The sequence below is a fragment of the Phoenix dactylifera genome, unplaced genomic scaffold (assembly GCF_009389715.1).
Source record: "Phoenix dactylifera cultivar Barhee BC4 unplaced genomic scaffold, palm_55x_up_171113_PBpolish2nd_filt_p 000927F, whole genome shotgun sequence".
In the NCBI taxonomy this organism is placed as follows: Eukaryota; Viridiplantae; Streptophyta; class Magnoliopsida; order Arecales; family Arecaceae; genus Phoenix; species Phoenix dactylifera.
In genome coordinates, this window is record NW_024068287.1 from 80,319 (window position 1) to 93,121 (window position 12,803).

Genomic DNA, 12,803 nt, shown 5'->3' on the forward strand with positions numbered 1-12,803 from the left:
GATAATCACGTAAAGATCCGACTTGCCTTATTCGTGACAAGGCTTCATCGAAATCCTCACATTCAGTTGGCCCAAATCTAGCCCATAACTCATCTTCAAATGTCTCCCATGTCATTACCCGACCTTCCTCCTTGTATGTCCGACGAACCCACTGCCACCATTGATTAGCTTCACCTTCAAGATGGAAGGAAGCTAAAGATACCTTCTGGTTGTCTGGCGTAGCCTGGAATTCAAAGAATTGGGCCACCCGATTGAACCACTCTGCTGGGTCCTCGCCTGAATATCTGGGAAACTCTAACTTCGCCATTTTTGATGAGAAAATCTGCCTTCCTCCATCAAGGACTTCACGGTTGGTGCGCGAAGAGCCTCCTCGGTCATGACCGTCATGGCTTGATGCTTCTCTGTTCGACAACATGACATCAGAGAGTCGGTCGATGGTCTCCTCGAGCTGTCGTAGCTTGTCCACCATCCCGAGCTCCATGCGCTGCATGCCATCTTGCACGCCACCTAGCCCAGCTTCTAAGCGTTCAATTCGTTCTTTGTTGGTTGCCATTGATAATCTAGCTCTGATACCAATTGATAAAGGTCCCAGTCAGTAGTCAGATCACAATAGCACTTGAACACAGTTGCTCTCTTCGGGTGAGAACGTACCACAAGACAATATAGGATAGAAATTCTCCTTTTTTTCGTTTATTCATGTCCAGAGCTTATTAATACATTAACTTCAACCAACTATTCGGATATACAGCCGAAAATAGAGGTTCTAATACAACGGCTAAGAAAATAACAGAAATCAACTCTACTGTAGAACAGAATAGAAAAATAGATGCCTAAAACTACTCCAACGACTAGCTGACGCAGTAAAGCCTCTCATAGCCGTTTGGAGTTGCTGCCTTGCTGCTCCGGTTCCTACGTTCAAGCATGCATGGGCTCAACGTTCATGCCTAAGCATGCATGGGTTCAACTTTCATGCCTGCCCTGTTCTTACGGCTGATCCTCCTCCCCCATACTTGGGATTCAGCTTTGGTGCTCTCTCGGACCTACGTGGCTTATCAAAGAGTGTATAGGAGGGCAGCTAACTCCTCCCAAGCAGACAAAACTAATTCACACACTAGAGCTATTAGGGCCAACCAATCTTCGAACAGGTGAAGGTACTTCACCAATTATAGGATAGAGTTAACTGAAGAGGATTTCTGCAGAGAAAAGAAATCCTTGAGTTTTCTTCTTTCTAGATGCATAAACAAATAGTAATAATCAATTGGTCCCTGTCACGCCCCAGTTCGGGCCCGCTACACGGCCGTGCTACTGCAAGCTACTGCTCATAATAACACGAAGCCTCGTTACTAATAATTCATAAACAAAAGTGTCATTTCATTCATGAAGTATTTCTCCAAAATGGAACAGTACAAAACCCTAAATTTTTTCATCCAAAATAAATTTTTCCACCCAAAAATCTTTACGCTCTCTGCTCCTATTACCCTACCTTTCTGAAAAAAAAACAATAGGGGATATATGAGCTATACAGCTCAATAAGTAACCATGTACTATCTTATTGAATCAAGCATAATAATTCATATGCCAATGCATCATTTAAAGAAGATAGCAGTTATAGCAAACTAAATTTTTTCATACAATATATATTTAAATTAGTCGTAAAGCAATGTATGCTCCAGCCAGGCAAATTTACAAACATGATAATGCAAATGCTGCCATTTATCCATACTTTGTAAATCCCACTCTCAGGCGGATGTGCTGCTATGGTCACTATAATCTCGTGACAAGGCTATATTCGTAGCCGACGAGTTTTATAACTCGCTCATATTCGTTACCAACTTTAACCTGTTGGTAGAGGGCCATATTCATTGGATGCTAGCTCTAGGATGTCGACTGGCCTCTATTTTTGACGGCGGGCATAGCTATCTGAGAGTCCATAAATCATTATTCCTTTTCTTTCCCAAATCATAACCATCATAAATAGGCTGGAAAATGACAAATGACATCGTTGTGCATAAAATTCATGGTCATGCCTCATATATCATTTTCATGCAATATATCATAATCATAATTCATATCTAATCACATATTCATGAAGGAATGCTATTTAACCAAATTTATGAATCACATGCAATTATATGCTTGATCCTTATTTTGAGAAAATACATCATATCCAATACAATTTTATAATTTCATACTTAGAATTAAGTAGTGATCAGAAATCAATAAGATTCGTGCAGGGCTACTTACCTCAAATTGCTTTCCAAATTTCTTAAGTCCAGGTGACAAATCCTCAATCACCTAAATCAGTACCATAGGGATCACATTATTCCTTATTCATTATTAATTTTCTAGTTCATCATACTATGACTCACTTGCTTGGATCCCATCCAAGGATCTAGCCCAAATCCAATTTACCTAATTTGGAGCCTTTGGGCTCGGTTCAAAACCAGATTGGGTCCACATAGGTCAATTGGATTTTTAATTAAAGGATTGGGCCTGGTTCATGATTGGGTCTAGCCCTTTCCGATTAATTTGGTCTTCTGATTGGGTTATTAGGCTCAGTCCCAAGTCTAATTGGGTTTAATTTTGGTCCAGAGTCAATGTGGCTCATTTAGGCTTCAGTCAGGGTCAGCCCGAGACCAATTTGGTCTCCTATTTGTTAAATTGGGTTTGAATTGGGTCTGATTCATATTCAATTAGGTCTGTTGAGACCAACTCAGCTTAATTGGGTTCGGACCCAATTCAATTTGGCTTAATTTGGTTCGGATTTAGCCCAATTTATAGTTTGGGCTTATCCAGACTCAGCCCAATCTGATGGGGTTCGGGTTCAGTCAAATTTGGCTAAACCTACTCTTCTTTTATTTGGGCCTAACGGGTTCAGACCCGAACCCACAAGACGAAAGACAACCCTGCGAGGTCTTTTATTCCTTCTTTCTCCCTCTCTACTACTTTCTCCTCTCCTCCTTTGTGACAACCCAGGATCTCATCCAAAAAGGATAGCTGGAAGGTATTTTTTGAGTTTCTTAGTCCTGTATAAGCACCCAAAATCTTCTTGGCGAATAACTGATATGGAACTAGACACACACCCGCACGGATCCTCACATGCTCCCCCCACAAGGTGTCGACTGATCTTCATTTCTAGAGACGGTTATAGCTATCTGAGAGATCGTAAAATATTTTATATTTTTTTCATAAATTATACCATTATAAATAGGTTGGAAATGTTAAATGATTTCACAAAAATTAAAATATTCATGCCACATATATCATTTTCATGCAATTTTTCAAAATCATAATTCTACGTAAATTATTTACAATAAAGTATTCAATAAGGATGCTATTTGGCCAAAAACATGGAACATTTACAATTATATGCTTGATCCTTTTTTTTTTAAAGTGCAGGATCAATCATGTCAAATATAATTCATAATTTTATACCTAAAATTAATTTGTTATTTAAAATTAATAAGGTTTGTGCCAAGGTCACTTACCACTGTTCATCCAAGGATCACTAGATTCAATTGGGCAAATCCGCTGCACCTATCAAAACCATTTAAAAAGAATAAATTACTTGCTATTCACTATTTAAAATCTAAATATAAATTAAAAACCTCTAAGCAATCCGAAATGGACTTGAACAAGCTTCAAGTTCCGATTGGATAAATCAGACTAGGATCTACAAATTAGGTAGAGACTATAGTTGTACCAAGGATTGGACCTCTCTCTCAATTTTTCTTTTATTTATATATTTATTTGTTTAATTATTTTTTTTCTTCATCGCCCTTTCTCTTTTTCTTAGGCGGAGAGGGGTGACTGAACCCGCCCCACTAAGAAACAGGGTAGGGAAGGAAAGGGGCCTCTGGCCCAACGGCGGCCGCGGCCAAGGACCACAGCGCATAGTGGAGCGACCACCAGGTAAGTGGTCTTCCAGTAGCCCGCCCCACAGTGGGGAGGGGAGGAAGGGCCTTCGGCCCGACGGCGGCTTCAGCCGAGGACAGGCAACGACTGCGGCCGAGGAACCACCAGGTAATTAGTCTTCCCCCTTTCTTCTTCTACTTTTTATCTCGACGACCCTTTGCTAAATTTTGGCTATCGCCGGGTCGATCATGAGGAGGGGAGAGATCGGGGAGGAGATGGAGACTTACCTTGGCTCCAAAGAGGTGCTACGACCATGAATTCGGTGGCACAAGCGAGGGCATGGTGAAAACAAGTAGAGGAAGGAAGAAAGGAAGGGAGAAAGGAAGGGAAGGAGAGGAGAAGGGAGAGAGAGATGGAGGATGAAGAGCTCGGTGAGCCCAAGTAGACGTGGAGGGAAAGAAATAGAGAGAGGAGATCACAGATTTCGTGATCTCCTTGCGCTATTCTTCCAAAATTGGAGCTTGCCGGAAAGGAAAGAAGAGGGGTAGGGCTGCGACGATGTTGTGTGGCCCTGCCCTTCCTTGCGGTGAGGATCGCGGCCAGCTCCACCCAACTGTCCCATGCCCAAAATAGGATGTCACATTCTTTCCTCCTTAGAAAAATATCATCCTTGAAATTCACATATCTAAGTCTTAAAAAAGTTGCGGATGCCTCGCTCACATTTTATTCTCGACTTTCCAAGTTGTCTCTCTTTTTGAATAGTTGTTCCACTAAATCTTCACGTAGGGAATAGTGCGTCGGCTCCAAACTTGCTTCTTGCAATCAATGATACGTAAAGAAAACTTGTCATAAGTCAAATTTTCTTCAACTTGCAATGGCTTATACTCCACCACATGACTTGGATTTGGAATGTACTTCCTGAGTAAAGAAACATGGAAGACATTGTATACACTAGATAGTTCTGGCGGCTAAGCTAATTTGTAAACAACCTCTCCTACTCTATCTAGAATCTCAAAAGGGCCAATGTAGCGAGGACTCAGCTTACCATGTCTACCAAATCTCCTGATTGTTATAAATATGCCCTAGAAGCCAATGTGACTGACGCATATTTGTAATCTGAAGCATAAATTTGTAATTTGACTCTTATTGATTAATAAAATTGGGCAATTTGTTATTCATTCATGTTTATATGTGTCCATGAATCGTCCAAGAAATTAATAAGATGATAACACATTCTCAAGGAGTTGAGAATTTGAGGCATATGTCAGTAGGAATTAATTTCTAAATACTCCAGATCGATGGATCTATCACGAGGGCGGTGATCAATCCGCTGAGATTAGTGCACAGATCACTTAGTCAGATGGATGAGTCTCGAGTCCACAGTGTAGTGACACTGAAGTGATTGTGCAAGTAGTTGTTAGAGAACAAAGTACTGAACGTGACCAAAGAAAGTAGTCACATGGATGTCTATCCACTCATCAGTGATCCTATGTGATTTATGAGACAGTTTGATAAATTTCTGGCCAGATATTTTGAAAAAGGAGTTTTCTATATCTCGAACTGGAAGTCGAATAAATTTGACATATGACGGACGATAGGATTTGACGAGTTATAAATAACCTCCGTCCTGTCGGAATCCATGATAGAGGGACTATATCATACGCTAACTGCACCTAAAGGTTCAAACATTTCATTATGCTGGGTTGCCACCACATACTGCTAGGTGTCACTAGTGGATTGTGAGACTCGAAGGCATTCACTTGGTGATCAGTGAACCCTAAGAGTAAAACTAAAATTATTTCAGTCCACAGAAAGGAGTTTCAATGATATTGAGATGGAGATCTCAATATATCTCACTACCAGACAGAATAGAACCTATGGGGTCACACACATAGAGGATTTGATTAGTCAGACTATCATAATTGTGATTTAGAATCAAAATTGATGTCAATTATCAATATGATTGGTGATTGAATTAACCCACTAAATGTTAGTGAGTTAATGGAAGAAGAATTAAGTGAAATTGATTGCAATTGGATTGCAATTAGGCTAATTTGATGAACTAAATCAAATTAGGTTGGACCCAAATTGGATTGGGTTCATAGTTGGGTCAACCTTGATTAGATCAAGGATTAAATTAAATGCCTTAAGTCATGTTCACACTATGCGGATTTTAAAGTCCACATGTCATCGTAGGATGAAAATAGATTAGGTCGTGTTCACACCATGCGGACTCTAAAGTCCCCATGGCATTCCATGATGCATGGCGCCATACCGTCTCTCCTAATGTGATTAGGATTGGGTTTGGGTTCATCTTTATCTTTTAATCCATGGACACTTGTCATGCAACGGTTGCATGGCGCCATGGACATATGGATTGGACACTTGTGATGCAATGGTTGCATGAAGCTATGGACACTTGGCATTGATCCAATGGTGGGTGGTTATGAAGAGTTTATTTCTAGTCATAATAAACCTAGAAAAAACCCTAAGCCACCATCTATAAAAGGGGCATTGGAGGCATGTGAGATGCATGAATTGGAGCCTCCTCCATGTCTCGTCCCTCTCACTCTCCTCTTCCCACAGCAGAAAGGAGCCATACTTTCTTCCTCTTCCAAGGCGGCATTGGAAGGAAAGAAGAGAACCAAGGAGAGAAGCCCACGCCCAAGGAAAGAAGAGTTCTTTCCTCTTCCATGCCCAAAGCTTCTTCGTCCTCCACGGCAGCAAGAGGGCCTCTTCTTCCACGGTAGCAAGGCAAGGAAGATCCACAGTGAAAACTTCATCCTTTCTCTTCCTCCATCGCGAGTAAGTTTGAAGAAGAAAAAGTTCTTCTTCAAGGAGGTATGTTGTTGATATTTTTTTAATCTTTATGATAGTCATGAGAGGTCTTTGCAAGAAGCTAGCACTCCGGTAAGACCTGATCTCAGATAGTCGAGTCCTCGTGTGGATATCTGTAGAGGCCGAACACTTGTGCGGCTCAAACATGAACCTACAAAGATCATCTGACTGTGGTGTCTTTCCACCCGCACAAAGTTTGAAGATGGGATCTTCAAATCTTTGTTTCTAATTTTTGTTTCAGTTTTTATGATATTTGATCAACTTCCTTTAGATCCTAATCTCCTCTTCCTCAAGAGTTCTAAAGTTTTCTGGATTTGGATCCAGAAAATTTTTTGAACTATACGATCCGTGACACGTTCATACAATGAACGAAGTTCCATGCAAGATTCCGCTGTGATCGTCGCATCGCGCGGGGCGAAACTCAACACTGACACCTTTTGAGAGTGAAACCCTGGAATTCCATTTCTCTAATTTTCTTATCTACCCAACTCTTCTGTCTATCTTGAGCTGCTTGAGCCTCTCCTTGATCAATATAATTTTCTCTTTGGCATTTTGGACTAACTCAGGGTCCAATAACTTTTTTTCTTCAACATCATCCCAATGTAGAGGAGACCTGCACTTCCTTCCATAAAGGACTTCATAAAGTGCCATCTTGATGCTAGAAGATAGCTATTATTATAGGCAAATTCCACCAAAGCTACATAATCATCCCAGTGATCTCCAAGATCAATTGTACATGCCCTCAGTATATCTTCCAAGGTCTGAATCGTTCTCTTTGATTGGACATTAGTTTGAGGGTAAAAAGCAGTGCTGAGCTTCAATTTAGTTTGCATGACATCTTGAAAACTCCTCTAAAATCTAGACACGAAACGTGGATCCCGATCAGATACAATGCTTACCGGCACACCATGCAGGCGCACAATTTCATCAATATATATTTGTGCCACCTTATCAAGTGGAGGGCCAACTCTAAAGGATTAAAAGTGAGCTGACTTTGTAAAGTGATTGTTAATCGCCACATTGCATCATTTTTCTTAGCTATCTTTGGAAGCCCAATGACAATCCATGGTGATATGTATCCATTTCCAATCCAGTATCTCCAATGGCTCCAACAAACCTGTAGGTCTTTAATGTTCAGCTTTCACCTTCTCTTTTCATACCATTACACCAAAGTCCTCTCTCAAATCTCTATACGTCTTTGTGCTACTAGGATGAATAGAGAAGATTAGTGAGCTTCCTCCATAATTTCTCTTCAAGTCAATATCTCTTGGTGCACACAATCTATTCCCAAATCGCAAAGTACCATCTTGGTGAATTCTGAGTTCGGGTTGCAACCCCTTTTCTACATCTTCCATGAGCTGACACAAATGAGCATCTTTCTATTGGGCAGTCTTTATTTTTTCTATCAAGGTTGGTTGCACCATTAAACTAGCCATTTATCTGTAGCCCCTGTGGACTAGTTGGCATTGCAACAAGGCCCCATTTAGGTTGACCATGTGCTGTTACTGGTGTTTGACTGAATTTGGTATTTATGATTGGGTTTAAATGGATTTCGACCCATAACCTATATGGCCAGTATGGTGTTAACTTAATTTTAGTGATTGGGACTAGGAAACATTCTTTGAGCAAGCCATATTGAGATCCCATAGGTCAATACACATTATTTGCTGACTATTTTTCTTTCTTACTGACACAATATTGGAGATTATGCATCAAATGATTTCAAAATTAGCATTGATGACATGCGTGTAGGAACGAGTTAGTGAAATATCCTGTTTTGGCCATGACAACATTGTGAATAAGAGGAATTGAAGGTACTAATAGAGGTGAGGTCGCTAAGGCTTAAATGGAGGAGGTATGTGACAATCTGTATGGGCATATATTTGGTCGTATATTGCCTATGTACAAAGTAGATCTTGGATAGTTATACAGAGCCAAGAAATCAAAATAACACCTTCTAGCTAGCCTTTTTGGATGAGGTTCTGGATTGTTACACTAAGACAATCATAAAGTTGACTTCACTTGACCAAATTAAAATCACCACTTGATTGTCATAGAAAAGCATGATGTTTTTTTATTGAGTCATTTTCGTCATAATAGACAAGGTCAGATTTGGCTGAACATTCACGTCCTATAAGAGCTTTAGTCATATTGAAAACTCACTAGCCTTGAAAGGTAACGGGACTGAGCCACAACAAAATGTTTCCAACCATGCATGATAGGTATATCGCTACCACATATTGCACAACAGTCTCGGGGGAAGCTACTTGCCAACTATAATTAATACTTTCTCTAAAAAACACTCAACTTTATTGTTATTCTATTTCTCTTTATTATCTCTTTATAGAATGTGTTTTTTTGGGGGGAGGGGAGGGGATGGAGGCTTGGGCAGAGAGAGGAGAAAGACAATGGTAGTCTATCCATCAATTCAAGAATAAAAAATTTTCAAACAAATAATCCTAATCACTTCCTTGATTGATTATAACTACTATCCGCCAAGTACTCCTTTCACCTAATAATCGTACAATACACTTCCTATTGATCGGTGAAATTGTAACATCCAAAACAGATTTTTTTACTTGAATTAGCCACACATATTGCGTACGATGAATCTCTTCCATCCATTAATGATATCTAATTCTTCAATTGGTTACTTCGAAAACAAGAGGTGAGCCCTAGGACATTGATAAGGCTGCTCCATTGTGACTTGAAAGTCACAAGTTAGGAAACAATCTCTCCGCACATGGGGGAGCATATATCTGACGTTTTGCAGACCCTTTAATAGTGAAAACCTCAAGCACTAGGCTTTCCATTTTTTATTATTTGAAAAACAATTTATATTGGGCATAAAATTATTAATATTCAACCCATAACAAATACTTCCTCCACTTGAATCAATCACATGCATTGCCTGTGCCTACTCCTAGTAACCAAATACTTAAACTCAAGGTTGAATGTAACATTGATGCATCCTAGTCTTGACTAGCACTTGCAAGTTTTGTGACTTTTATAACAATGTTAGCAATTTGATCCTACAACTAGTGTTGCATGGACACGGACACAAAAAATAGATTCGGACTGATATCCAAGTGTCTGACTCGGTAAGAGGGAGAAAAGGAGATATAGGGATACATAGGATACATTATACTTTGAACTAGGTTACATATTTATACCCTTTTTTTTTGTTGAAAACGGGCATTTCATACAACACGGGTACAAATACACCCAATAGAGTCAGAAAACAAAAGGCCCCGAAGTGCTCCGAGCTGCTAACTCTCCCCAGACCATAAGGTACCTCCCGAGTGACTCGCAACATATGCCGCCACCCAATCGGCTGCCCCATTGGCCTCACGATATACATGCATGGCCTGGAACGTAACCTCCCTCGCCATATCCCAATGTCACGGAGCAGAGGATGAACTCTCCCATAGCTGCACGAGCCCTTTCGGACCCAGCTGATCACAGTAGCAAAATCTCCCTCTAGCAGGACTAAACTCGCCTGAAGCACTCGCCGCACATAACACATACCCATCCAGGCCGCCCGCAGCTCTGCCCCAGGAACCGAGGTGTCAAAAATCTGACAGCCCCCTGCCACCACCACACCATAGCTCGGCCCTCTGATAACGAATCCAGCCCCTCCTCTCCTACCTCCATCCAAGACTGAGCCATCAAAATTGACCTTGAGGAAACTCGAGGGTGGGGGCTCCCAGGTAAAAAATACCCTATGTGGAGCTGCCGAAGCAGTATGGGGGCCCCAGATGTTCCGAGCTGTCAAAGGTCTATGGACTAAATCTACATGTATAATCTCTGCTGCCTGAGCTCTAGCCCGCTCCATCACGAACCACGGTGACGGGCTACCCTCGCCAAATACACTGGCGTTCCTGGCCAGCCATATCTGATAAGCTGTACAAGATGCCCGAATAGCCATGCCGCGCATCTGAGGAATGCCAGCCCATCGCTGAACCATCTTCAAAAAACAGTCCCTCCGGCTCCAAGCATCCTCTGGAATCCTAGTCAGCCTCCAAGCATCCCGCGCCCGATCGCACTGGAAGAGCACATGATCCACCGACTCGTTCACCCCACAATCCGGGCATAGAGGGGGGAGGCTCACTCCTCGTCTGCTCAGCACTGAACACATCGGCAAACACTCCCAAGCCACCTTCCAGAGGAAGAGAGCAGCCCTCTGGTATAGCCCAACCCTCCACTCCCAGCCACAGTCTAAGCCCGGCACTGACTCCCGCTGAATAACTCGGGAAACATCACCGACACCAACACTCGCTCTGCAAGTAGTGCTCCAAACCCTGACATCCGGACCTGCAGAACCCGAAATGGGAAGTGCCCGAACCCGCTCTGCCAAATGCTCTCCAAACAGCTGGTCTAGTCTGTCACCATCCCACTCCGCTGCCCCCGGCCTGAGAAGGTCAGAAATCCGGAGTCCCTCTGCCCCCGAACCACTAAACATCGTCGGCCATAGTCTCAATGGGAGCGCATCCACCCACGAGTCCTCAGTCACATCAATACTCCGTCCATCGCCAATCAACCATCTAGAATGAGCCAAGGCCATCGGCAAGTACCTTCCAATCTCTCGCCACATAAAGGAACATCTGCGGCCCCCTACCGCCTGTGCAGTGAATCCCGCACGACCGTATCTAGCTGTCATGATCTGGCTCCAAAAACCATGCGGCTCCAAAACAACCTGCACTACCCATCGTGTCAGTAGAGCCTCGCGCCACGCCTGGTGTGACTGCACCCCTAAGCCACCCTCCCGCAGAGACAAGCATACTCTCTCCCAGGCCATCAGATGTACTCCGCGACCTCCCCCACGAGCGCCCCACAGGAACCTCCTCATGAGCCTCTCAATCCCCTTCAGTACCGTCTTCGGCACAACAGTGTGCCATCAGATAAATAGGCATAGAACATAGAACTGACCTGATCAGCGTCAATCTGCCCATCATAGAGAGTGAGGATGCTCTCCAACCCTCGAGTCTGGTCCGCACCCTCTCCACCAAGGTAGAGCACTCCGCCACCCGCAACCTCCTCCCTGTAAGGGGGACCCCCAGGTAAACCAAGGCCCCCTCCTCCTGCATCCCCAGAATCGCCCTAACCTCCCGTCGCACCCTCCGCTCCGTGCTCGGACTGAAATGTATGGCTGATTTTTGGAGATTGACTCTCTGCCCAAACATCTCACAGTACTCTGTCAAAACCCTCCGAAGGGCTCTCGCCCTGGTGAGCAAGAGGCAGTCATCTGCAAACATTAGATGAGAAATGGGAGCGCCGGGGGCTGGACTATAGGCGACCAACTTCCGGTTCCCACAAGCAGCATGCAAGGCACGAGAGAGTACATCAGAACAAATAATAAATAGATACGGGGATAGAGGACATCCCTGACGAAGACCCATAGTAGCTTGAAAGAACGGCGATGGCGTGCCATTGATCAAAATGGAAAAACTGGGCCTCTGCACACATCCCAAAATCCAGTCAATCCAAATCTAGTGGAACCCGAAGCTCTCCAGCGCCCGCCGAAGAAAATCCCACCGTATCCGGTCGTAGGCACGCTCCATGTCCAACTTCACTGCCATCAAGCATCGCCTCCTCGAGGCGCGCACTAGGTTCCCCATCATCTCCTGAGCTAGCAAAATGTTATCAGAAATACTCCTCCCTCCCACAAAAGCTTTCTGCTCCTGGCTAATGATCCTCGGTAGCATATCTTTCATCCTCCACACCATGATCCTCGCGACCACCTTGTACATGGTAGTGCATAAACTAATGGGTCTATAATGACTCGGCTCTGAAGCATCCAGACGCTTCGGTATCAATGTTATAAAAGTGGCCTTCCACTCATCCAACATCACCGACCGACTAAAATAAAGCTGTACTGCCTCCACCACTCCCCTCTAAATGATGTACCAATACCTCCGAAAGAAGAAGGGTGGGAATCCGTCCGGCCCTTTGGAGCCTTATCCTCAACAAGACTCCATACCGCCTCCTTTACCTCCATCTCTGACACGGGCCGAATCAAAGCTACATTTTCTGTCTCCTCAATACTAGCCCCCGACCTGGGGAGCTGACCTGTAACATGTGATCCATCATCCTCCATCCACCTCGATCTG

At 43.3% G+C, this 12,803-nt stretch overlaps 1 protein-coding gene across 1 annotated transcript; it reads right to left on the bottom strand.

Moving 5' to 3' along the window:
* Window positions 1-1,916: 1,916 nt before the first annotated feature.
* LOC120107614 lies at window positions 1,917-11,257 on the bottom strand. The gene is made up of 3 exons (XM_039120966.1): window positions 10,415-11,257; window positions 2,245-2,295; window positions 1,917-1,979 (listed from the first exon to the last, which is right to left on the bottom strand). Exons 1-3 carry the CDS (start codon window positions 11,255-11,257, stop codon window positions 1,917-1,919), a joined length of 957 nt encoding a protein of 318 aa, XP_038976894.1.
* Window positions 11,258-12,803: the final 1,546 nt, after the last annotated feature.